The sequence below is a fragment of the Zosterops lateralis genome (assembly GCF_965231275.1).
Source record: "Zosterops lateralis genome assembly, chromosome: 2".
NCBI lineage: Eukaryota > Metazoa > Chordata > Aves > Passeriformes > Zosteropidae > Zosterops > Zosterops lateralis.
In genome coordinates this window covers 65,005,873-65,032,761 of record NC_139763.1, presented here as the reverse complement: position 1 = coordinate 65,032,761, position 26,889 = coordinate 65,005,873, and the positions used below count along the sequence as shown (strand labels likewise).

Sequence of the window (26,889 nt, the reverse complement as noted above, 5' to 3'; positions counted from 1 at the left end):
GCTAACACATTAGTTTTTACTTAACTGCATGTGCTTCAGCTAGAAAAATCTGACTTGCTGTTACAGCCTCTGCTGCTGTTATCTGAGGAATCTGGCTTACTCCCTAAGCAGGAAGATGGGTCGCCTTAGGTGCCCTGTCAACTATACAAAAGGGCATCCTAGGATAGAGATATCCAATTGCCTGAGCTAAGCCAAAATTAATTTGGGCATCAGCCACTTGTAGCTGCAATAAAAGGGCATCCTTTTTTAGCCCCACGCCACATTCACGTGGACACTGAGGTGAATACACAGCAATAGCAGAAGTTGAGCCCACACATGGTGTCTTTCATAGTACATAACTACCTCCAAGTAAGGACAGGGAAGGTATATGACCTCTCTGCTTATTTCATTGACTGGATAGCTATGTTACTTCCACTTTTTGGTTCCCAACACACACAAAAAAAAGACTAATGAAGCAGCAGAACCAAGAAGCTAACACAGCACATTTCACACAAATGAAGGCACAGTCTATAAGAAAAGCTGCACTACTGAGAATAGTTGGAAGTAAAATAAGCATCCTGGAAGTTTGTGCATTACATGTCTTAGTACAACTCAAGAGGAAACAGTAAGCATTTGCATTAATTGCTCAAATGAGCAGGTGCACAGATCAAACCCCTCATATGCAGGTATTAAGGCAGCCACACTAGCTGATCCTAGGCAGCTGGAAGACTCAAGAGCTGATGAGAGCCAGACTTAAGCCTTAGGGCAAGTGGCCATTGCAGCCCTTTGTGGGGATGTTCAGCAGTAGAAAACCAGCTCCAACCTGCACAGGCAGCTCCCAGGCCAGGTGTTGCTCAAAGCTCTACATCACTGATTACAGATGAAGAGCTGTTCAATACCAAGGCTTCTGCTCAAGAAGCAACAGTCCAACAGAGGGAGATTAATATTTCTCCCTCAAAATTCCCATATTCTATTGATCTGTGGAAAATCCCAGTGTTGAGGGAGTCATGTCAGGTTTTCCCAATCTCATGCAGACTGCTGGTCTTCATCCACCACTGTGTTAATGCTCATGCTTAAAGACATGAAATTGTCTTAGATTGCTCAAACAGGAATTAGCAGTATGCAGAGATATCTAAGCTCCAAGGATCCAACAGCCCATGATATGACAGTAAACTGACATTAAGTAACTCTTCAGAGTATTTTTGCCCTGCACAACAGAACTTCATGTACCTTTATTTGAGAAGTTGTATCTACACAGAAATACATTAAGTACATCCAAATGGCACTGCTTCACTTTATACTGAAACAGCAAGACATTCTCCAGGAAAGAGATGAATTTTACATGTTTCCCTTCTTTGAGATTTCCCTTATGGATCAATAAAGTTCACCTCCACAGCAAATGTCTCACTATAAACTTTCCATGTTTTAGACTTGTGAGGGTTATCCAGCTCATTCCTGGGAAGGTAGAGTCTGAAAGACAAAATTCAGTAGCATATCTTACAGCCTAAGACATGCTTTTCCTTTCAGCCAGCTGAAAGATCTTCTGGCTCAGCCCTAGAACATTAAATACAGCCCAAGACCTTGCATTTAAACAGACATCAGCCATGCCCACAGTGTTTTGCATCTTATATAGTCTCAGAAACAAAGTCAACCAGATGGGTTTGTGGGTTGGCTCCCCATCACCCTCCCAGAGCCCCGCAGTGCAAGACAGAGAGAAATTAATATTGCATTCAGCTCAAGGCCTTCTAATATGATGCAAGTGCCAAGAATTTAATAACCAACCTTCCTAAAGGCAAGGATTTGATTCAGTACTCAACCTCATCAGGTATGTTCTCCAATTTTCATGTTTACCAAATTCATATCTAGTTATCACTTTAAAAGCACTTGCACATCAGCCATGTCTGAGTTAGAGATACAGAGAAAGAAGTATTGCCTTAACAGCTGTTTCACCTCTGATCCCACCCAGTCCACTTCAAGTTGACCAGAAGGTCTGGGCAGAAAGGGAGAAAAGGTAGCCTAGTGGGGCATCCTCTATAGTTCTGGAGGAAACAAAGCACTTCAGCAAAACCCTCAAGATGGCAATGTTGCAGGGCCATCTGACAGCTGGCATACATTTCTCCTGCCACTGGCTTGGTCTAATTAGTCTGCACCGAGGCTGCAGGTGCATTGCTGGGTGAGCATATTAAGTTAACTGTTACAAACAAACAGACTCATGGCTACCTCTCTACCTCTACCTGGCTCTAACAGGATCAGTTAAGTAAAAACTGTTTTCTTTCTATTCCAGTCATGGAGAACACAGTAATTATATCTCATACGCCAAGTTCACTGTTCCTCTACCTAAATCTGTCAAGCAAGGCAGACCAAACATAAGGCTCTCTTGTCTCTGCATTTCTACATCACTCCCAAAGCAAGGTAGACAAGTCCAATTTTCACCAGCTGGAGCTTCTGCAGGAGTTCCAGCAAGCAAGTTCTCAGCAAGCAAAATCACAGTAATTTCTAACTTTATCAAAAGCATGAGAAGCCATAAGAGGGCCTTTGATGAGGATCCCAACCATCAGTACCTCTAAATGTGGTCTTAATGTCTGCCTGCTAAGCAACTCAGTTCCTGTTTCTCAGGCAGCCATACTGTAGAGGATGGCAGATTTGAATAGTTAGTATTACATTTTTTAATTCAAATTCATTAACAATGGTTAGGAAGACCAAGGAAATAATCCAATCGTTTAAGTTAAGATAGAAAGCTCCCATATGTTTAAAATATTTGTCACAGTGCAAGCAACTGCATGCTCACAAGTTACAAGTTGAGGATCAAAGGCCAGTACCCACATGGAAGTTAGCTGGATGATCAGGCCTGTTGTCTTATCTCAGCTTTTAACACTATGTTTATGATCTTTCAGCTCTATGCAGACACCAGAAGTTAGGATCTGAAGGCATTCATTATGATCACTTACCTGTTATTTTCAATAAAGGAAGTGTTGAACCAGAAAAAGAATGGGCAGTCATCATAACCTTTTGGGAGAGCCTAAACAAAAACACCTTGTTTAAGGACTGTGTTACACAACAGAACTTTTGTTTGTAGAGAAGGGTACCCACTTTTATTCACTAATTTGGTTTACAAAGCTACAGTGCCAGAATCAGTACACTTGAAGAGCCCCATACCATACACAGATCACTATCTTCTCTGCAATTATTTCAGTACCAAGTCACTCAATACAATCAGGTGAGACCCCCATGGTTAGGAGCAGCAGGTACCCAACTAAAATGCCTTGGTTGTACTGCTATTTGAACAGCCAGGTGATTCCCTTTCTTGCCCAGGCTGATGTCATACCACCTGCTTCATCCCTCACTGCACAGTGAGACACAGCAGGAGTCACTGGGGAGGAACAGATTCTGCCCCATGCTGTCCAGCCAGGCAGGACCCAGTGCAGTTTGCACTGCAGCCTCCCCATACCCAACTGAAGGTCTTCACACTGGTATACTTACAGAATTGCATTCAAATCTGACTTTCACATCTCCACTTAGAACAGGGCAGTCTTCCAAGCCAATGACTACAGAGCCACTTTCAGAATCAAAGAAGAGCTGGATAACAGAAGAATTTGTTTTATGAAAGTTTCTGCAGCAAGACAAGGGACCAGTTCATGACAAGACCTAACTCCTCACTGATGGGACACAAATACAACAGCAGTGCTACAATAACAGACAACAGTTTAAGCTGCTCAGGACAGAGTGAACTATTTGCATTTAAGTGACTCCCAGGGAAATCTTCCTCTATCTTACCACTCCATTTCCTAGGATTTAGCAACATTTAGCTTTTTCATCCTCTTGGAATTTACATTACCCATTTAGTTAGACTATGTAGAAATTGAATATTGGACATAAAAAACTAACACAACCTAAAAATCAGCTTTTGGCTTCTGTGACTCAACTCATGTGTCTTCATAGTACTCACCTTGCAGTTTTTTTGATTGGCACATACACATTGTAGTACAATTCGCTTCCTTGTTATTATCTGCACTTTCATATCAGTTCCATTGCCTTTTCCAATTCCTAGGAACAAAGTGTTGCATTATACCAGAAGCACAGACATTAGCTAGAAACATAAGTAGTCAGGAAAACCAAGTGCAATCCCATTCAAAAGTGCTTTCTTTCTAGAATGCCTTGCTCAAGACTCTAAAGAACTCAAATGCTAAAGGTAAGCCAGGATTCAGTAGCTGAAAACTGCATTTTGAAGTTCCCTGCACTAGGGGAACAGGCTAATATAAAATCTAGTTACATTTACTGAACAGTAACAGCAGTTTGAACTCCCCTGGAGCAAGGAGTGATGAACTTGCAGCCTTTGATCAAGTTTATCAGTACACATGTACTGTAACAGGCATGTATTTAAAGCTCAGAAACATTAGTGGATCTGGTTCCACGTGGGGAGTTGGTCTCACTTAAAAAGTGATTCGCCTTCCAAAAAAGAGCAGGTTGTATGTGAGCCATCATTTGGTTAGACATCTAGAAAGTGACACAACACAGAGCAACTGATTACAAAATACTCTTCATTGTGTCCTGTGTCATTTAAATTCTCAAATCCAGTAAGTCTACATTCCTATAATGGGCTTAGCCAGAGAGACAGTTATCAGCCGCCTGTAATAGGAAACCATTACCAGATAGAGAAATGCCCAAATACAAGAGTTCTTACCATGTATACTGTGGATTTTGAGGTTTTTTATTTTGAGTTGTCTCTCTGGTGGGAGTTTCAAGTTATACTTGTTTTTCAGGATCTCATAATACCCAACATACCTACTCTGTAATGCAAAAAACCCAGACACATTATGCAGTTTCTGTACCTAACACAGATTAATTCTAGGCAGAAGTAGGATTTAAATAGATCTTTTACTCCAAGTTTTTAGCTCTTCAAAGTCCAAAGATAAGAAGAAAGAATTGTTCTCCTTCCCCTTCCCACCTGAAACAATCTTCTAGACAAATTCAACATCAACATTTTAAATCAGCATTTAAATTTCATGTTTTAGGAGGAATTCTGTACTTTTTAGTTCGGCAAGAAGTGAGGGGCTTTTATATTGTAGCCTTAAGAGGCTGAATGTTTAAACATACAAGTATTTTCATTTTACTGAAGGACAGCTATACTTCTACTTCATACCAGCAATTTTAAGTACCTGTCACCAGATTCACCTCTTAACTCTGTGCCACACAGAACAGTAAATCAAGATGTGCAAAACCGTGGTGTGAAGCAAAAACTTTGTAGTATTTCTCAGTGAATGTAGTCTGCAGAAGATGCATTTCTCCACCCAAGCCAAATCAGCACCATGGCCCCATGCCAGGCTAGGCTGCAGGCTTCTGTACATCCTTGTTAAACAGCCCAATTGCCTTACAGTATCATGCTCCTGTGAGGATGCCCAGACATGTGGAATCTGCATCTGTGCAGATATTCTAGACCTGACCAGACACATCTGTTCAGGTCACCCTGCTTGAACAGTGGGGTTGGACTGAAAGCTCTCCCAAACTCAAGAATTCTGTTGTTATCCTAGATACTATACTTCAGATCTGACATTATTATGCAGAGAAAGGTATAAGGGGAAGGAGGAAGATGCAGGGCAACCCTGTCAGCTGTTCATCTTCCAACTCTCACAGAAAGAATACAGAAGTTCAGGAGTTAAGCAAGTAATAGGAACCTATATCTCTGAAACAAGGCAGAAGAGGTGGGGTAGCAGAAACACTCACAAGGTTAGTAATAATTTGACTACTGCTCCTGAATCTGCTCGAGCTTACCTGTGAGGGAGTTTCAACTCCTTGAAACTTGGTACTTGTGCTTCTATCAGTTCTTCTCTCCCCAAAGTAGTCCAAACTTTCCTACACAGGATGATAATTTCAAGGGTTAAGCTATCCATCCCATCACCATTCCCCTTCTTGAGAAATGGATAGTAAACTAGAACATTTTGAATACTAAGCAAATCAAAAAAATACACAGCAGTTTTTACCTTGGCACTCTCAAACTGGTCACTGTCTATAAGCCAGGTACAGACCATTGTTCCAGTCCTGCCTGTATTAGATACACAATACAAGTTGAATTACAGCATTTCAAAGGTGTTTGGGATTGTTTTCATGAAGGTGAAGTCATCTGTTATCTCATCTATTTCAGGAGTTATAAGTGACAGTCAAGTATTTCTGATAAGAATGAGTTAAAGACAAGATACTACAGTTTGTCAGCTTGTTCCTTGTCCCCACATTTTCATTACTAGAGACACTTAGGCAGCTGGTCAGTATTTGCATACTCCATCCAGCAGAAAGTAGAGTCAAGAACTCTACCAAATGAGGCTATAAACTGAAACTTCCCACTGCTGTAAGCGTCAAGAGTCATTTCTCTGCGCAAACTGTTTTCCCTGCAACCCTACCACAAAGCCATCATGTCTGCTAGCATGAAGATGCCTATATAGTTTCAGTTTTTAATTTAAAATCTCAGAGGTCAAGTCACCCTCCCTACACTTGTTCTTCAAGCTGGTTTTGACCTGCAGGTAGTTTCAACATTCAGTTTTGCAAAACCTTTTAAGACAGAGCTCCACCTGGGGGCAACTATTTAATGTTAAGTAACCACCTACTTTAAGCCAAGTATTTGCAGTAGTATCAGCAGGCAGCTAAAGATGTGGCAGATATTTACAGGGAAGTTTGGCTTACTTGCAGTTATTTATGCATTTCAACAGCTCCCACACCACTGTTGGTTCAGATAGCACCTGCCAGTTAGCTTGTATTTTTGATAGCTTTCACTATTCTTGTTTCCGTAAGACTTCATTGTACTCTATCACCTAATATCATGTGCATCTTGATTTAAGCAGTACCTGGAACATTCTAGAGGGGTAAAGTTAAGGAGCAGATCATCTTGAGTGGTATCACACAACAAATACAGCACAACCAGGAATCAGGCCCAGCCAACATGTATTTATGAAGGGCAGGTCTGGCTTGATCAACATGAACTTTTTCTGTGAGATGGTCACCCACTTAATGGATGAGGGAAAAGCTGTGGATGTTGTCTACTTGGGCTTTAGTAAAGCCTTTGACACCAATTCCCACAGCTTTCTTCTGGAGAAACTGGCTGCTTGTGGCTTGGACAGGTGCACTCTTCACTGGGTAAAAACCTGCCTGGATGGTCAGGCCCAGAGAATCGTGATGAATGGAGTTACTTTCAGCTGGCAGCTGGTCACCAGTGCTGATCCCAGGGCACAGAATTGAGGCCAGTTCTGTTTAATGTCTTTACCAGCAATCTGGACGAGGGGGTTGAGTGCATCCTCAGTTAGTTTGAATAGAACACCAAGTTGAGTGGGAGTGTTGATCTGCTGGAGGGCAGGAAGGCTTTGCAGATGGATCTGGACAGGCTGGATCGATGGGCCAAGGCCAAAGGTGTGAGGTTCAGTAAAGCGAAGGGCTGGAACCTGCACGTGGGTCTCAACAACCCCACAGAGTCCTATAGGCTCAGGGAAAACTGGCTGAAAAGCAGCCTACTGGAATAAGACTTGAGCATTCTGGTTGATAGCAGTTGAACATGAGTCAGAGTGTGCCCAGGTGGCCAGGAAGGCCAATGGCATCCTGGCCTGTATCAGCAATATTCTGGCCAGCAGGACCAAGGCAGTGATTGTCTCTCTCTGCTTGTTACTGGAGAGGCTGCACCTTGAATCCTGCATTACGTTTTGGGCCCCTCACTGCAAGAAAGACATTGAGATGCTAGAGTGTGTCCAGAGAAGGGCAACAGAGCTGGAGAAGGGTCTAGAGCACAAGTTTTCAAGGAGCAGCTGAGAGTATTTAGCCTAGAGAAAAGGAGGCTCAGAGGAGACCTTCTTGCTATAAAGGTCATAGTGAGGTGGGGTTGGTCTCTTCCATCAAATAAAAAGCAGTAAGAAGAAAGAAAATGGCCTCATGTTGCCCCAGGGAAGATTTAGATTGGACATTAAGAAAAATTTCTTCCCTAACACAGTTATCAAGCACTGGAACAGGCTGCCCTGGCAAGCAGCTGAATCACCATTCCTGGAGGTGTGCAGATGTGGCACTGAGAGGCATAGTTTAGTGTGGATCTGGTAGTACTGGAGTATCAGCTGGACTTGATCTTAAAGGTCTTTTTCCAACCTAAACAATGGATAGTTTGAGCTATATTACAATGCAAAATATTCAGAATGGGTGACTGGCTACCAGAAGCCAAAGCAGCAGCCTAACACTTTTAATAGTAGCAGTTTCGGTAGCCCCCCTATCCCCACTCTCTCCTGAGGGACTGCTGTCCCAGCTGCAAGAAAGTTATTAAAGAACACTTTAAGAGACATAATGACAGTTTAGACTGAGAACCAATTTAAACAACCCCATTTTTAGGTAGTCTAATACTAAACACAGAGTCCTATGCTCATGCTAGTCATCACAGTATATGCAGTATTTGTCAAGTTACACCGTAAACCCATCCCGTAGTATGGTTTGAGGTCACACTTTAATCAAAGACGCTACAATAACAAAGAAGTGTGATTTGTAGCATACACAGATTGCACATGAGAAATCCTACCTTTGCCTCCTTTACAGTGAATTGCTATGATGTTTTTCTCATCTTGACTCATCCATTCACGGACACTGGTAGTGAATTTCAGCATGTCCCTAAACAAGAGGAAAGTTAGTGGATGAAGGCAAATGCCTACACAGAACTATTATAATGTATGTACTTCTTGACAACACTCACTGTAGCGCTGGGACATTGTGGTCATCAATGAAGATCCTTTCCACCCTGTAGTGAAAGTACTTGGGGTCATAGCCTTTTTCACCTACAGGAAAAGATCTGAAGTTATACCAGGAAGGGAAAAGGAAGTAACAAAGTGGTTTGTAACACACAACACCTGGTCTGAACATGTATTAATGTCTAAAATACAGCAGTGTTAACAGACAGATAAAAATGAAAAAAAACAGAGGTAACTTGACTAAAGCCACACATGCTTAGCTTCTGATTTCATACTTTTCACTTATACATTAAATTTCATCTCAAATATAGTCAGCAGGTAAACATACTTACTGCAGAGATTGTAGACTTTATAGTGGTCTGGATGTTTGGTGTCCAAAAATCTTGCAACTTCCTAAGCAATAATGAGTTCAGACTAGTTAGTGCTCTAATTTATTATTTCCACTGCCATCCCAACCCCCCACCTCCAGGTGGGATCAACAACTGCATTCATGAACAGCCCTTGGAAAGCAGGCCTTTCCAACCTGACAGCTCAGGTTCTCATCCGGAATAAAAGTACTACTGCAACTATCTTCCTGGCCCTATATACGTTTCTATAATATCCAAAAGCAGAGCTCTGAAAAGGACATTATATATACAGACCTTTAAAACAACTTTATTTATGTGAATAGATCTTATCACCATTATTAGCCTGGGACAGAAACACCTTGATTCTCTAAAACATTCCCAAAGAACAGGGGCATCAAAGCACTGGTGTGTCCACCCCATGAGATACAAATCACTAGGTTTAGCTGAGACACTACAACATAAGCAGTGCAGCACAGTGGAAATCATCAGTCATTCCAACCAGCAAAGGCAGCAGAACTAGGACTGACATGATCTAGGCCACATGTAAATTAGTGGGAACTTATAAAAGAAACAGGTTTCAGAAACAAAGCATTTGGTAGGTAAGATTTTTTACCTTTATGGGATTCCTGTAGAAAGACTGCTTCCCAGAAGATGGAAATGACATTGCAATAATTCGATCTGTTGAGAAGACAGCAATCACAAGTAACAGCAGGAAGTCCCCCTGCACATAAGAACTACATGACTGAGAAACATCCTTATGAAATGTCTTATTCTTACCCTAATTATAAGAACAATCTACCAATTTCTACATTTAGCATGGCTAGAGCAAGACAAATCAGCCACCATCAAATGTCAGTCTCCACAGAATCAGAAGCAAAAGTAAATAGTTTTAAGTAAATAGTTTCCCAACACTGGTTCCCCAGGCCTCAGATAAATTTCTAACATTACATTCAGCATGTAAAACCCTCCCAGAAGGCTAATTCTGGAGAATAGTGTCAGTCAGAAACCCGTATTTCAAAATCCCACAGAAAAGGAGTTGGCCTGGTTTGACTTCATACTTAAATTTCATGAGTCTAAAGCATTGTCTGTATTTCATGACAAGCTCTTATTAACTGAAAAACAAGTCTTCACAGGACATAACATGCTGCAAAGTGACATTTGTTTCCACAAACCAGTAATATAAGTGAGATCCAGATCAAAGCCATCTTTCATATAACGTCTTTTGTTCTCAGAGACCTGACCAAAAAAAAAGTAAGAGTTAATCTTCCACAAGAATGCCAACAATCACCAAGTGTTAACTGATACTAGGAAAATTCAACCATCTAGACTCTCCAGTTAAGCTTGAGTAGCAGAGCCTCATTTCATTACAACATTATCCAAGAGCAAATGCCTTGTATTAATTTCTAGGCAGAAGGTCTGTATAGAATTTTTTACCCTTAAATATCAACATTTATTCTAGTGAAAAGAACACTGCAGATTCTATGAATACTGCAGCATGAATCTGTCATTGTTATTTAAGTGTTTGGAGACTGAGGGAGAAATGAATAAAGCTAAGAGTACTATAACCAAGACTGCTTAGTCCTAAACAAGAGGACATACTTGAAGCTTAAAGTACCACTGGAATGCCCCTGATGAACATAAGAGGCCTTCACAGTGGATAGGGCTTCAACAGCTAGATTGCTTTGTTTATACCCAAAATAAAGCATCAGACACATTAAACTCCCACCTTCCCTCATGTGAGGGAAAATGGTATGTACCTCACAAGCTAGAAATTGTCAGTTGAGACACACAGGGTGCTGCAATCACTTTGATATGCTGGCCTTCCAGGTCAAGTTGCTGCTTATTTGAGCAAAGCCAAGAATGACGAGGCCTTACTGGAGGTGGAGGCAAAGCTCCAGAGCCCTGTCAGGGACATCAAGCAGATGTGCTGCTTGGGCAATACTATCAATTGCAGACCAGTAGGCCATGGTCAGTCCTGCTACTCACTACTGATGCTGCCTGAAGAAAGAGATGAAAACAGTAGTAGTAGTCTAGATATGTTAAGAGGCCAACTTACCATTCTCCTGGTCACCATTTCAAGTTGCTGCTTTTGCGAAGCCAGACGAAATATCCTTATCAAGATGACAATTCTCAGAACTCGGAAGAAAATAACCATTCTAGATGACAGATTCACCATGAAAGAAAATGGACACAAATAAACTTACAGGCAAAGACTAAAGCTGCTTAAAAGCTGTGTCAAGGAAAGTTTAAAACTTTGTTTCATACGTTGAACTAGGACATCTCAGGCTGATTTTGGAACAAATACAATATCATGGGTGTATTGTTAAGGCTTTTTTTTGAGTACATGTTCTCAACAGCTAACAGAACTAGGAAATCCCCTGCTTGCTCAAACAGACCTCCAAAGGCACATCTGGCTAGAAAACAAATTCCATTAACATTACCCACGTTATTATCACCAAGTTTTTGTTCCTTGAAGCTTATTCTCTATTATACATTCAAGTGTACGTAGCCACCTGAAAAATAACTGAAAAGAAGCTAGACAGGCTAAGTACATCATGACTTGATTAAGAAACCTAAAAACAGATCAGTATATATCCTATGTTTAATCATTCAGTAACCTGAACACTTGGTTTGGTTTGAGGAACTTTGAACTATTGTTGAACTTTGAAGCAGGAAAGAAGCTTAGGTGAGTGATTCTATCAAAACAACTGAACAGGAGCAGCTGTTTTCCCACACTCACAGGGACAAGGGCAAACTAATATTCAATTCATTCCTTAAAGAGATGAGTGAGCATATATTTTAAGCAGCACACACACATTCTAGGTTTTGATACATTTGTGTAAAAATGCTGGTGAATACCAACAGTAAAGGAGACAAAACTCCAGTAGAACAGTCCACTCCCCACTGATATTGAGCTTAAAGTCAGCAAGGTAAGGTTGTCCTGGATACCTGGAAGAAAGTTTCATTTTTTCCCTGAGCTCCTTCTAAATTCAGAATCATCCTCCTGTTTTCAAAACAGAATTTCCTTGGAGGTAGCAGAAAATGAGATGAACCAAAACTGAGGTGAAAACTCCATAACCCCTCCCCCCAAAACTCTGAGAAGCAGCTCTTCAAGATAAAAGCTGTTTGCATTCTGCCCTTAAGGGAATCAGCCTGTTAAGCATTAGCTCCCAGACTGATATCCAGCTCTCATTCCTCAAAGTCCTTTTATAGGTCAGACTGCAAGGAAACAGTTAACTCATCCCTACACACACCCAGCTACATCAGATTAGAAAGAGAAACCATACTCCTCCATCAGGGCATGTTACCTCTATTGTCTGTCATTGAAATTTCACTTGTCACATAAAGCTTTCATCCACATAAAAGCTGCTCAAATTCTAATTATTCTGAGATGTATCAAATGCTTTAAGATTACTGCTTGCTTCTTGAGGAAGGACTCAGGAAAGAAAAGCAATAAGCCCCAATAAGGCCACTGGGAATTGGATTTTGTGGACACTACTGCTGTTTTAGATGGGAAGACCACTATCTCAAGATTTGGGATTTGGTGAAATCTGAGGTATCATCTACCGTAGGTAGCAATATTTTGGTTAAAACACAATTTTAGAGCCTTCAACAAGAGATGCCTTACAGAGGGCCTCAAAAATTGAATGAGTAAGATGATAGGCACCAGTCAAGTGTCTTCTGGGAGCAGCAGTGTGAAGTCCTCTTTATGTGACCCAAAAACCTATTCTAGATTCCCATCAACTTCAGCAAATCAGAATGCAAAGAACTTGCACACACAGATCTGCAGCCAAATGGGTCAGTGTAGGACCAGGCCTACTACTGGCATAGCCTAGTAAAGATAAGAGTGCAGATTACCCTGTCACACTGCTCTTTCAACCTCCTTTTATCTGGGAGTTGCTATAAGATAAAAGCTGCTTTAGAAAAATGCGGGCATAGAAATGGGAAGTAATAATTAAAAATCCCAATGAATGTTTAAGACAACCTAGGAGGAAACTAGGCTACAAAAGCTATTCCTTTGACAGTTTTATTTCTTGATACCCAAGTTTAGCAAGTACTTTAAAAGAAAATAAGTACTTACAGATACTTGTCCAACTCTGCATTCTTTAATAACTAAACTTTTTGTTTTCTTCTGGAATAATGCTCCCCTCTTATGTCCATTAGTCAGCTGAATTTGGGGCATGGGGTGACTTTTTCTTTTCTTTTTTTTTTTTTTTTTTTAAGAGCTCGACTTTTCCCTGGCTGATGCAAGAAAGTTTCTCTAAGTCAAACCAAGTGCAGATAAACTAATCTTAAAGTTGTAGTTCTGTCTCCATCAGGAATGGATTCATCTCATAGGTTACCATTTTATCAAGATACAGAAATCAGAAGGAAACAGGACTTAAAGCAGTTTATGCACATAAACGGCATCTTTCCTCTCCCCAGAGCATGGCTGAAAAATCCAGCATATATTACCATGAGGCTTTTGGGAAAGCAAAGCAAAGGAAACAAGACAGTTCGGAAATTCTTTCTATTGCAAGATCCTTTAGACGGAAATTCTCTTTTTGTTGTCTGTTCCATTTGCTATGATAATCCAACTCTTCTTTCTGACCTTCCTCAGACTCTCCACTCTATTAGGGCTACTGCACACCTTTCCCCAAAGAGTGCTTGAGTCAGAGCATTTGATGGCCACACTTTTAGTTACCTCTGGTAACTAGTATACTCAGATCCCTTCTGCCTTTGAGGCAGGGACAGCCTACAGCACAACCACAGACCAAAGCTGTGTGTCTATCCTTCATTGGTCTGTACCATGACATTATCACAGTCACATTTGTGATCTCATATGCACACACCTGGCTTAGAGGTGCCCAAGAAAATTCTTAGAATATTATCAAGAAAAGAGCTCACACTTACCAGCTGCCATACCACTCTTACCTTGGTATCTCCTTTGCTGCATCAACATCTACGAAGGAGTATGTCAAATTAATTAACAGGGTGCCCACTACTATACATGCATCCAAAATATTCAGTTTGGACTGGAAGTAGTTCCTGAAGCTGAAACCAAGGAGAGTTTGGAGAGTTTTAGACAGATGCCAATATAGGTAGCAAAGACTGAAATATATCTTCAGGAAGAGAACCATCTATACAAAGCTACTGCTGGAGACAAGCTCTCCTGCAGTTGTTCTTAACACTAAGCACTGAAGCCTCACTAAGAAAACAATCTTACCCCTAATTTACACACAAGTTATGGCAAAGCTGATCTAGTTTCCAAGTGCTCACTTATACTGAAAACACATACAGGTTGTTGTATAGAAGGGTAACCACCAACATACACAGCCAAGAAAAGACACATTATCTATGATCAGAAAAAATAGCCTACAGGACGCTATGTTCATAGTTCAAGCTTGAAGTTTTGCTTCCTTCCTAGCTTGAGGACTTGCCATATGGACTTCATTTTTGCCCATGTCTTACCCTTCAACAAACACCCTCAGGAGAACATCGATGAGAAAGAAGAGTGCTATTGCCAGGGAAATACGTTCAGGAATCTCTGTACCCTTCCTTCTCTCACTGATAGCCAGATCCAGAATCACAACTATAATGTCCACAATGATAAGTACAACTCCAAATACTCTGCAAAGAAAAATACATGTAAGTTTGAGAGACAGGAATGAACACTTATCAACTGAACAGCACAAACCCTGATTTCCAAGCTGTTCCAGCAACAGTGTGTTCTCTTACATAGATTGAAGCCTGCTTAATTAGAAGCTGAAGGTTTCCAATTTTTAAGTGATATGCACAGAGACCATCATCTATCTATGTGGAACCATACATTTACCTCAGACACAGCTGTAGTTATTAATTTATGATTTCACAGCTACCCAAAAGCCTGAATGCTTTAAGGCATACAAGTACCATTGCTGCTTTCACCTTACTCAGCTTCCCTCCCTCTCATAACTTAACACAGACCCTCAAAAATAACTGTCTTTAATGGTTTGCCTTGTTCCAGCACCTAGACTACACACAACTGTTTGTTCAAAGACTGCCAGCCAAGAATAAGCCATTAAAGAGGTTTTATCCAAGCCAATGACACTTGCAGTTCTGACTCTCAGCTCTTCTTGGAGAATGCAGTCATATCTTTTTAAGTCTTATTTTTCAATTCTAATACTTTTCTCAAGTTGCCTTTCCTGGGAGTGACAAGGGATTCAGTACTTTCAGACAAAGCAAGCTGAAGTTACCGATGTTTAAGGAACTCTCCAAGTTCTTACATGAGAAATGAGGACTATTTTTACCATTCCCACATCATTACGAGCTAAGATTTTACCTGAATCCAAATGACATCACAAACGGGGCAATTTTTCTCCTAGTTGCACTGCAAGAGAAGAGAACTGACATCAAGACAAGTGACATTTTGCTGCAGGTACCAGCCACAAGGGCACTGTTATATTCTTTTGTTCACATTCCTTTGGTTTTAGTATTTTGTATAGTAGTGATTTCTCTAAGATGAGATTACTGAGTAGCATTCATGAAGTACATAGGTTAAGAGAGTACTTCAAAACAGTGCTTTGATCACTTGTTAGAGAAAGTATTTATCAGCTTCCAGGCCCTAGAAATACAGCAGTATGTACTTATCCATAACATTTTTTCATGTAACAATTCCAGTGATGCTTGAACTCTGGCTTAGTAAGCTATAAGCAGTGAGTTTGTATAACAGCTATTGGCCAAGAGGAAGATTGGAAGATCAACATCGCTTAATATATTTTGTTCCATATATTAGCTTATTGTATCAGACCATTTTTTCCCAGGCCTGAAAAGAATTGCACTTGTTGACAGCTCCTGTGCCTTTGGAATAGAGGAATATAAATCCCACTTCTACCTTAAAAAGGAAACACCAGTTTGGCTTTCAGATTGAAAATCCAAATATCTTTTAAGAAAAAGTGTTTCTGAAGCCAAGTTCTTCCAGTTGTGAGAATTATCTTCAGTCCTGGCAGGGCCACAGCTCTTGTTTCCAAATACAGTACCTTTTGTTGCCTCCTTGGTGTGCTTTAAGCCCTTTGGTTTAGAACAAAGCTTTTATGTAACTCTCTTTTTGGCTGGAAGCCTCTTTAGATTACACCAAGAACTAAGGCAGAAATTCTTGGTATAGAACCTGCAAACCTCAAGTGCTGACAGTTTGAAAAACAGACTGCCAGTCTGTTAAGTAATCCCAAGATAACCTAACTACTGTATGCATCAACACTAAGTGTCGTCTTAGACACTTAGAATAAAACACCTTTTTTTAAGCATTATCAGCCCCAGTGATCCTGTCCAAAATATTTGTTTCCTCTAGGACAACTTAAGCATTGCATTTCACTTGGTGCACTTCAATAATCCAGTTTAAGACAAGGCTAGATACCTCTGAAGTGCTGAAGCAGCATCTTGTTGGGGTTACTGAATTAACCCACACTTTTCATTATTAGTTTCTTACTCTAAACTAAGGTACAAAGTCTAACCAGCAAACAGTTGCATTCTTAAGCTGGAAGGACATATGCGGGTTGTAGTACTTACTTTTCCTATAGAAGTCAAGGATGTAATACCATGTCTTGTCCTGCAGGCAGCTTAACATATAGGTTTTCCTGCTATTTATGAATGCCAAATATCTAAGGAAACTGCAATAGTGACACTAATGGTTTGCTGGTCTATGTCTGTCCAGCCAATCCTACAACTGTAGTGGGGATACCAAGACTTCAGCTTGCACAGTCTATGCACAGTCTTCGGACACTCCAGACCGAAATATATACACACACCACTCCAATTTGGCCTGCCAGCACCTTAAATCAGCTGAAGGAAACATGACACATTTGATTACATAATTAGCTTAGAGCTTTTGTGAAATACATTTGTAAATTCTGACTTCTGAAATCTAGAAAAACATGCTGTCACATAAAGTAACTGAAACAAAAGGCTTAAGCTTACTGTTCTTGAGCTGCAGGACTTGCCACTGACTTGACTAAGTTTGCTGTAAGAGTAACATGAGGTAAACACTTTCAGGAAATAACTGTCTCAAGAACAGAGTTACCTACTAGCAAGTTCAGACAATTTAATCTTGATGAGTGCCATGATGCTTATTGTCATGCCCAGACACTCATTCACCTCACTTGCTCAGCAACACTTGTTCTTCTGTGCTCTCACAAATTCATACTTTTGGGAAAATTTAAGCAATATGGTCTGGACTAACTGTTCTCCACAACATGATGGACTTGTGTTCTTGGGTTGGGTTTTTATCTCTAGAGGGACAAAGACATACTGGAAGAAATGTCAATATCAAGCATTTTACTAGGCTTATCTCTACTTCAACAAGCCCCCTGCCTTCTTTATTTTCGCTCATTAGATCCCACTTCTGGGGGTAAGCAAAGAAATTTAGTATATCATTAGCTTACTTGGTACAGGTGTCTGGTCCATTACCCTCATCACGACCATTATCAATCTTTACTGTGGCCTCTTCAGCTGTTGGAGAGCTGGCAAGGAAATAATACAAGTCACACACTGATAGAGATGTCAGCGCTGTATATTGCTATGCTTTGTTGTTCCAAAAAAAAAGAATTAACTGTCAAGTGAGCAACAGCCTGAGCCAGAGCACAGGCCCAGTACCAGGGGAAGAAAGACTTCCCCCATGTTCTGTTGGCATAGCTTGGCTTGTGCTGATCTACTTTCTATTAGCAGCCCATTTCTCAAAAATGTTCCCTTTCCCCCCCTCAAAGGAGACAGATGTGTTCAGCAGTAGGATAAAGGGCTTTGAAGGAGGGGATCCACAAGTCCACTAAGGACTCAGCAATCCAGGCTCTAGAAGTACCAGAAATATGGATATGCAAAATGGCTTCAGAGAGTCCAAGTGACATTAATGCTGTTACAGTGACCTTCTTGTACAGAGAATTAATGTTTTCACCAGGAAGAGCCACAGCATAGAGATGTTTTTGTGCAGAGCAGGATACCAGAACGGAAACTGGAAGACCAGAGCAGCAGCTGACCTAGTGCTAGAACAGCAGTTTTTTGGGGTAGTGGCTGCTTGCCATAACTTCCTTAAAAGGGTCTCTTCAGATCAAGTTTTTGGGGTTTTTTTGAAGGCCACATGACAATTTCAGAGAAAAAGTGTAGCATCAAAATCCAGGAGTCTTTACTTCAGTCTGCTCCACAGAAATACTGTGATGCATAATAGCACAGCCACGGTGTTTGCTGAGGCTCTGCTTATGGTCTCCCTGCTTTGTGGGCAGGAACGGCTACATACACATATTCAATATTGATGTTTCCATGCTGTTCTGAGGCAGCCTAGCAGGTTTGAAGCATTAGTGTAATAATTCTGAGGATTTAAATATTCCTTATCCTCTGTAATAGACTCATGCACTGCTTCTGCAGTCTGGCCTAACCACCTTTTAAGCAAGAAGTTTAATGATGCTTCTCCTACAGTTTCAGCAACCAGTACTGATGCTTCACCAACTGCAATCAGTATCAGGCTCAGTAGAAGAATTATTCTGATGCAACAATCTTAGCATTCAAGCCTTATTTCCCAACTCCAGTGTTTCCAGTGAAACCATTGTCCTCATTTTGTTCCTAGAGCTGAAGCAAAGCTCTAGTGATGGATAGGAATTCAGATTTGCTTCCCAGCTATTCTTACAGAATATTCACTCGGGTGAAGTACACTTACTGAACAGCAGAAATGCTTCACTTATTAAAGCCTGCTACTACTGCAGCAATTTTGCTGCAGGTCACTTGCTTATACTTGCAGACACAAGAAGTGCACCAAATGCCACCTTCTTATCCTCTTCTGTGATTAAAATATACCACAATAAGAATGAGAAACAGAAGTGCTTTCAGTTAGGAAGACAATCTTCAATACAAAGATAAAACAAAAGTCAAGCCCAAGTACACTGTTTCCATAGTGCTCCCACACAAAAATTCAGTTCTGATAATGCTTTTCTCAGAGGGAGTTTGTTTTGCTGATCATTCTACATCTACTTGTTGTCCAAGGCAGAATAAGCTCTCAGCCACAAGCTGCTACAATTAGGCTTTCACTACAGGGGTGGAAGAGAATAAAAGGAAGACATATTAGAAGAAATAGTTTCCTTCACGCACACATTCCATACAGAGCATAAGCTTTTCTGACTGCTCATAGCTAAAGGCAACTTCAGACTCAAGACTTCTAAAGCAAGCAGAGAAAGAGCATCTTGCAAGAGACCTTGACACTCTGGATGCTAAAAAAGAGCACACTTTAATACCATGGGCTTATTATACCAGGGATAGAGACCTGGTACTCATTAATCACTTACTAACTACTTACAAGAAGTGAATCAAAACAAAGATATCCCTTCTCTCAGACAGCAGCACTAATGGGAGAGGGGAGATAAGAAGATTGTACGCTGTATAAACTTCAGACACTCCATCATTAGTCCCTCTGTTATATTTGAAGCACTAAGAACCTAAAGACCTAAAGATCACACACCAGATATTCAATCCCAAACCCCCTCCCTGGCACAGGTCACTTCACTCACCCCGATGATTCTCTCGGCTGGGTGGCTTGTTCGTACCTCACCGCTGTCATTTTGCCTGTTGTTGCCCTGCCGGCCTGAAGAGAAGCACACCGAGTTAAAGTGAGACAGCACAAGAAACAGCGAACAGCAGCACCCTACAGTAGCCTCACTCCTAATGTCCCAGCAGCCAGGCTTCTGCTTCATTTCCAACTATTTCCCCCTCTGCTTGACAAAGCTCAGTCTTCCCACTATAACACTGCTGAGAGCCAAGGCGCTCAGCACGCTGATGAAAGGTTTTTGACCACACCAAACACGCCGCAGAGATAACAGCATCTTTACCTCAGGATGGAGCATTTGGGGGGAAATGTGCCTTCCAGCCCTGAAGCACGGAGGAGCCCCGGCCGGCAGAGGGGCGGGCAGAGCCGCGGGCAGCACCTGGGCCGGGAGCGGCTCCGGGAGGCGCCTCCGGGCACGGAGCAGCTTCCCGGGCGGGAGGGCCGCGCTTGGAGCCGCATCCGCCGGCGCTGACCCCCCGGGCCCTCCCCCGCCTCCCCTCCGGGCTCAAAGTCGAGCCGGACACGGCCCGCGGACTCAGCGGAAAGTTGTGTTAAACTTCCTGAGGGCCCTATCCCGGCGCTCCTTCCTTCCCTCCCTCCCTCCCGCCGCCGGCCCCCCTCACCCGCCGAGCCCAGGCCGGGGCGCGGAGCACGGACCCGCCTCAGCCTCCCCGGGCCGCGGGTCCATGTCCCGCACCTGGGCCGGGCCGGGCCGGGCGGGCCCATCCGCTGCCCTGGGCACGGCCCCGCCGCCCCCGCACACACCGCGGGCTCCCAGCCCCGGGGGGGGGTCCCTGGGCGATACCGGGGTGGGTCGGAGTGTCGGTCTGCTGCGGGCTCGGCAGGCCCTAGGGCCGAGACCCAACAGCATGAGGGTCAACGAGGCCAAATTCCAGGTCCTGCCCTTGGGTCACAACCACCACACGCAGCGCCAAGGCTGGGGCAGAGCGGCTGGAAAGCTGCCCGGCAGAAAACAGCCCGGGCGGGCTGGTCCATAGCGGCTGTACTGGGCAGGGGAGCCGCGGCCCAGGTGGGCCAGAAGGGCAGTGGCACCCCGGGCTAGAGCAGCGATAGTGCGGCCAGCAGGACAGGGAGTTCAGCTCCAGTGAGGCCACACCTCCACTAATGGGTCCAGTTCTGGGCCCCTTAATTCTGGAAGGACAGCGAGGTGCTGGAGTGTGTCCAGAGAAGGCAACAGGGGTGGTGATGGGCCTGGAGCACAAATCCTACAAGGATCCTACAGCTGCAGTTAAGTGCACCTGGGGTTGTTTAGCCTGAAGAGGTGGGGCTCAGGGGGAGACATCACTCTCTACAATTGCCTGAAAGAAGGGTAGAGCCAGGTGGGACTGCCTCGTCTACCAAGTAAATAGTGACAGGACAAGAAGATATAGTCTGAAGCTGGGAGGTTTAGATTGGACCTTCAGAAGAATTTCTTCACAGAAGTGAAGCACTGATTTAGAAGAATTAAAGACTTTAGTTAAAATAAATATCGCTGAGGTAAGGGAGCTAAAACTTCCCTTTTTGTTAACAGAAGCCAGACTGAAGGAACTGATAAATCATGGAAGGAACTGACAAATCATGGAAGCTGTCAAACTAGGCTTTTGCATCCTGAATAATCAATAGACCCCATGAATACAATACAATCATAAATCAAACAGTCCTGGAAAACAGGATTCAGCTGTCAAAGGTTAAAAAGTCAAAGAGAGGAAGACCCATCTTACTTCATCATTTTGAGACCCCACCCCATAAAAAAGACCACCGACCCATTTCAAAGAACAAACTATGCATGGTTAATGGCTTTTTGGGCTAATTACCATACGGAGCGGGGAATGGGATGTACCAGAGTTATGAATATGCATTTGTGTTTTGAGTATTCAATACTCCTGTACATAAAAGACCCTGTGATGATCTGTAAATTGAGGTGTGTATTTGGGAACGATCCCGCACGCTGCCCGGCGTCGTAATAAACATACACTTTCTAACTTTAAACTGTTAGAGAGTCTTTGCCCGTCATAGTTGGATATTGGTATTAGATCAATATCCGTAATTTTTAAATAATTCATTAGGAGTAATTAGACATTGGAACAGAGTGCCCAGGGAGCTGGTGGATTCACCGCCCCTGGAGGTGTTCAAGGAAAGACTGGACATGGCATCTTAGTGCCATTGTCTAATTGACGTGGGGAAGTTCAGACATAGATTGGGCTGGATGATTTCTGAAGTATTTTCCAACCTAATTGATTCTTTAGTTCTGTGTGGAGCCACACTGTCCCCAGCTACCAGACCCCAGCCAGCCCCACCATCTGCTTCCAAGTCACAGCCTCTCAGTTTTAGTAAACTTTTCTGCTGCTGTGGTTTGATGCCTCTCAATGCCTGTCCCGTGGCATGGCAGCTTTCAGGGGCTGCACTCCATCCAGGGCCGGTGCAGGTCAGGCAGGAGCTGCAGGCCAGCCAGGCCCCCACAGCCTGTGGCAGCTTTTGCCATCATCCAGGACAGAGCATCGCAGGGAGCACTTGGGTTTTCACACGGCATCGAGCACTTAGATTTTCGCAGAGTCGGAGCCTCCGGAGTGTGATGTGTTACCCTGTCTGTGCTCACGCCTGCCTCGTTACCAACCAGCAGTGAGGAGCGGTCAGTCCCTGGGCACCCCACGGTACAACAGTGTTGCTGCAGCTGCTGAGGCCGGAGTTGCAGGACGATTTTTCTGCAGGACGGTCGACACCAGAGGGAGCCCAAAGCGAGCTTTTAGCAGCTGCTCCCAGGGCTGCTGGGGCTTGGCAGGGGAAGGATACGGTAACCGATGGCAGGAGCCTTTCCGGGATGTTCCCTGTCCAAAGGAAATAAAATTCTTAAGGTGAATGCTGAGAATAGGGAGCACTTCTGAGCACTAGACTAAAGAGAAATTTTTCCCTTCAAATATGTATATACATATGTAAATACAATATGTGCATACATAAATATCTAGTAGAGACCGTAGTAGCAAGAAACAGAAACATAGAATCATAGAATATCCAGAGATGGAAGGATCTACAGTACTCATCGAAGTCTAGCTCCTATCTCATTCCTGACACTTCAAGAATCCTGAGAGTGTTGTCCACACATTTCTTGAGCTCTGTCAGGCTGGTGCTGTGACCCCTTCCCTGGGGAGCCTGTTCCAGTGCCCAGCCACCTTCTGGGTGAAGAACTATTTTCCAACATCCAGCCTAGACCTTCTCAGACACCTTCAGATCATTCCCTCAGATCCTATCACTGGGCATCACAGACATCAGTGCCTGCCTCTCCCCCTCATGAGGAACCTGCAGGCAGCATTGTGGTCTCCCCTCAGTCTCCTCCAGGCTGAACAGACCAAGTGACCTCAGCCACTCCTGATATGGCTTCCCCTCAAGGCCCTTCACCATCGTCGTTGCCCTGCTTTAAACACTCTCTAAGAGCTCAATGTCTTGTTTATATTGTGGCACCCAAAACTGCAAACAGGACTCGAGGTGAGGCTGCCCCAGCTCAGAGCAGAGCAGGACAATCCCCTCCCTTGCCTGGCTGGCAATGCTGTGCCTGGTGCACCCCAGGACAGGGTTGGCCCTCCTGGCTGCCAGGGCACTGCTGCCTCATGTTCAGCTTGCCATGGACCAGGACCCATCCCCTGTACAGACTCTGACAACTTGTTAAACTTCATGAGGCTGGTGCAAAGTATATTTGGTACATTCAGATAATTATTCTCAGTATTTGAGAAGCAGCTAAACAAGGATGGAAACTAAGTCTGATGATGAGAAGAAACATTCAATTAAATTTCTCTTAGTTGTAAAAAAAAAAATCACATGTGCAGTGTAGGAAAAGGAAACAAAAGGAACTTGTAATTAAGAGAACAAAGAGCATATAGTTAGAAAGAAAAGACTATTCAGTCAAGGCAGGAAAGATGTAACAAAGTTTTTAAATTGTAACAAGTAGCAGGTGCACAGTAGTTTGTAGAAAAAGAACTATTATATAAGTGTTTATCTTTGAGAGAAAAGTCTGATATTGCTATTAGGCAATTGATCACAAATATTATTGGTTAGCAAGCTTATTAATAATTATACTATTGGCTATCCAGGCTCATGCTTTTCTAACCCAATGGTGAAAATATTAGAAAGGCTATGTACACTTTTCATAAATGTCTCTGGTTATACCGTGACTGGAGACCGTGTTTCTTTCATGTACTTGCAGTGAAGGTTACTTAGAACAGACTTGATCCCGTGGACCGGGTGGGGATCCTGTGAATTACTCTCTGCAGGAGTTCACACCTGTGGAGCACCTCTCTGGTGGAAGTGGCAGGGGGAGGCCCACATCACAGAAAAGTGCAGAAATAAAAAAATCCAGTTTCCCCTGCCCTGGGCTCTGGAACCACCAAGATGTGGAGGCGACTGAGGTATTGGATTTCTCACAGAACAACCTGTAAAAACCAGCCAAAGGAGGTAGGGGGGCTTCCAGTTTGGCATCCAGGCTGAATTGCAGAGCTGGCCAGCTTAAGGTTGCAGGTGCACTTTAAAAGGAAGAACAGCTCTTCCCAGTTTTCATCAAATAGATAGATGCTCCGTTGCCAGTGATACTGATTGTTGTGACTGCTTCTTTCATTGTTGCTAATCTTACAGCATTGGTGATGCTGTAGAATATTTGCCAGCTCTCATGCATCATCATGAGTTTCCTGGTGGTTGATCTATTAAGACCCTAACTTCTGGACTGAAATAAAACCACCAACTTTTTACTAATAAAATTAAATTTCTATCTCTCAGCTGGTAGAGAAAAGTATAGGAACAAGATCCAAGGTTCGTAAAGCCGAAAGTAAAAAAGAAGCATTAAAAGTGTTCTGGTTTTTTTAAATTCAAGACTTGTAAATACTTTTCATTGTATTTTGCTGGTTGAGTCATGATACTGATATTTAATAACCCTTAAGAATCCAGTTCTGATCCTTGACAATTTTTCATCAGTGTAAAACAGCTGAATTGTCAAAAAAATGCAAAAAAGATTTCAATATTTTGTAAATAATCCAGTTACATACTGGCTAAAGAGCAGGATTAAGTATGCATTTCTCAGAGGGGTGATGACATACTTTGCATTCCAAAAATAACAGAGAAGGTGGAAAACAGAATCTCTTAACTTGACAGATTTTAAATTTGCTAGGTATTGCTCTTCTATATCTTTTAAGATTCTTTTAAGACAGACAAGAAAAATAATTACATTTTTATTAAGTCTTGAGATAGCAGAAATATGAAAATAAGTGGATAAAAAAATGAAAATTCTCTGCCAATATTAAAAACAGGTAAATCAGATGACCTGATGGTCACAGTTTGTCAGCTTGGCTCTGCTCCCTGAGAAATGAGAGCAGATTAGAAAGAAGGTTTCAACTAATAAAATATTAAAGAAGCTTAATAGTAGAAGCAATAATAATAATATTAGTAGTAATTGTAAATCAACATGTGATTACAGAAAATAATTTTGTCAAATACATTTCTAAAACAAGATTGCAAGTTTTACTGCTAAAATAAAAGTATTTTGTTGCTTCTGTAAGCAACTGACTGGCTAGAAAATAACTTTGATTTAAAAAGGTTCTATCAATCCATTTCACATTGATGTAAGTGCAGCACACTAGTCTTAAAATAACTAAAAGAGAATCTATCCTTAAGCAATTCTTTTCCTGAGAGATTCTGCAGGGATTGGGTGTTGTCTTACACTGTTTAATGTTGTGTTGTTTTGTTTTAAACCATGGCCTGGATAAAATCCTGAGGGATGAAGTTTGCAGCTGACATGGAGGTTGTAGCTGTGGTCAGATAGAATAAGAACTGCCTGGCACTGAGAAAATTGTAACTTGCATCCACAGTCAGGCTCAGAACACAAGACCTCAGGATGATATTTGGTACCTGAAGGACCATGTGTTAAAAACTTTCTAGGTCTACTTACAGTCCCTCTAACTCCCAGCAAGGCACCTGCCACCTGCATGGCCTGTGTGTGCACATGTCAAAAAGCTGGCAGGCATTTCTGGACTAACTTCTAAGGTGTTGTGAATCACAGTCATCCTGGCTGCACCGGCTAACACCATGCAGGTCAGATTGGGAGCATCAGTGGCAGAGGAAGTCAGATAACACTTAAAAGTCCTGGAACAACAGCAGGGATTAGCCAGTGACAGATGGTTGTGGTATGTAGCTCTGTGACAAAAGGAGTGAGATCCTTGGATCAACAAGCAGAAAAAATTTTGGAAATATTGCCTGAGCTCTTTATATGGCTCTTAATGTGAGTGACTTAATCACAGGCAGAGAGGGCTGGATCTGGAAAAAGGACAAGGTGCCCCAGAAGGGGTGTAAGCAGACTTACACCATCAACATTTAGGTCTAGGAAGGTACTTGTTCAGCAATTGCCTAACCTTTGAGGCAGTTACATTGATTTAGTGCCTCTCTGTTTTGCTGCAGAGATTCCTTCAGAACTTGCAGTTCTGATTCCGTCCTGATCACATATCTCTGCTGCTTGTCCCTGCCTATGGCAGATCAGGCTCCCAAATCTAGGCAGAGTATTGCAGTTCCTGGAGCCCCCTCAACATGCCCAGTGAGACCACCTCCACCACACCCTGTCATACACCACCCACAGCTCTTCTCAGCTCTATGTACTTGTTCTACATTAAACTGCCCTGAATGAAATCTCTCCAGGAGCAGAACTTTTTCCTGCCCTTCCTCTCTGTGCCAGCCAAGAGCCCTGCTCACGAGTGTGATGTGCCTGTGCCATGTTCCTGAGCTCTGCCTCGGAACAGCTCCAAGCAGCCCCTTGATCCATGACCCTGCTGGGTTTCCTGCACACACACCCACAGCCAAAGCAGATAATGGAGGTTTAGATTCCCAGCCAGGAGCAAGCATACAGCTTCTGTGTGTGGACCTAGCCTTTAGCAGGGAAAAAGGCATTTGGCAGCAGAGGGCTCTTCCCCTTCTCAGAGAAAGGCATAATGAAATTAAAAGGCTGCAGGATGAGACTTGGAAGATTCAGACTCGAGGAAAAAAAAACAAAAAAACAAAACAAACCAAAACAAACAAAACAAACAAACAAACAAAAAAAAACAACAAACAATGCCAGTTATTAAAAAGTGGAAGAACATGCTAAGGTTTGTGGCTGGTTCTTCTGCACTAAATATTTTACAACAAAATGTCTTTTTCTCAAAGAGATGTTCCAGTTCAAATGGGAGTGAATTAGGTTGGGGAAGTTCTCTGACCTGAAGTAGGTAGAAGATCATGGAATCCATATACTCCCTCTGGTCTTGTGATTAATTCCCTTTGGTACAGCTGTATCTGACACAGGATTGCTGGGACCTGTGCTTGC

The 26,889-nt window shown here is 42.6% G+C and overlaps 1 protein-coding gene across 3 annotated transcripts; it reads right to left on the bottom strand.

Moving 5' to 3' along the window:
* Positions 1–1,175: 1,175 nt before the first annotated feature.
* Positions 1,176–20,461, bottom strand: LOC310905900 (phosphatidylinositol 3,4,5-trisphosphate 3-phosphatase TPTE2-like). Of its 3 annotated transcripts, none has more exons than XM_083854719.1 (19): positions 20,368–20,461; positions 19,528–19,601; positions 17,422–17,499; positions 15,327–15,374; positions 14,477–14,635; positions 13,940–14,059; positions 11,082–11,181; positions 10,198–10,261; positions 9,639–9,703; positions 9,011–9,071; positions 8,684–8,765; positions 8,513–8,601; positions 5,958–6,019; positions 5,749–5,829; positions 4,661–4,766; positions 3,926–4,023; positions 3,460–3,555; positions 2,928–2,998; positions 1,176–1,449 (listed from the first exon to the last, which is right to left on the bottom strand). In XM_083854719.1, the coding sequence occupies exons 1-19, from the start codon at positions 20,431–20,433 to the stop codon at positions 1,347–1,349; spliced, it is 1,623 nt and encodes a 540-aa protein (XP_083710845.1). In that variant the 5' UTR covers positions 20,434–20,461; the 3' UTR covers positions 1,176–1,346. The 3 variants fall into 3 exon arrangements, with proteins under 3 accessions (XP_083710845.1, XP_083710847.1, XP_083710846.1); XM_083854721.1 differs by lacking the exon at positions 20,368–20,461 and adding an exon at positions 20,328–20,346; XM_083854720.1 differs by lacking the exon at positions 20,368–20,461 and adding an exon at positions 19,846–19,979.
* Positions 20,462–26,889: the final 6,428 nt, after the last annotated feature.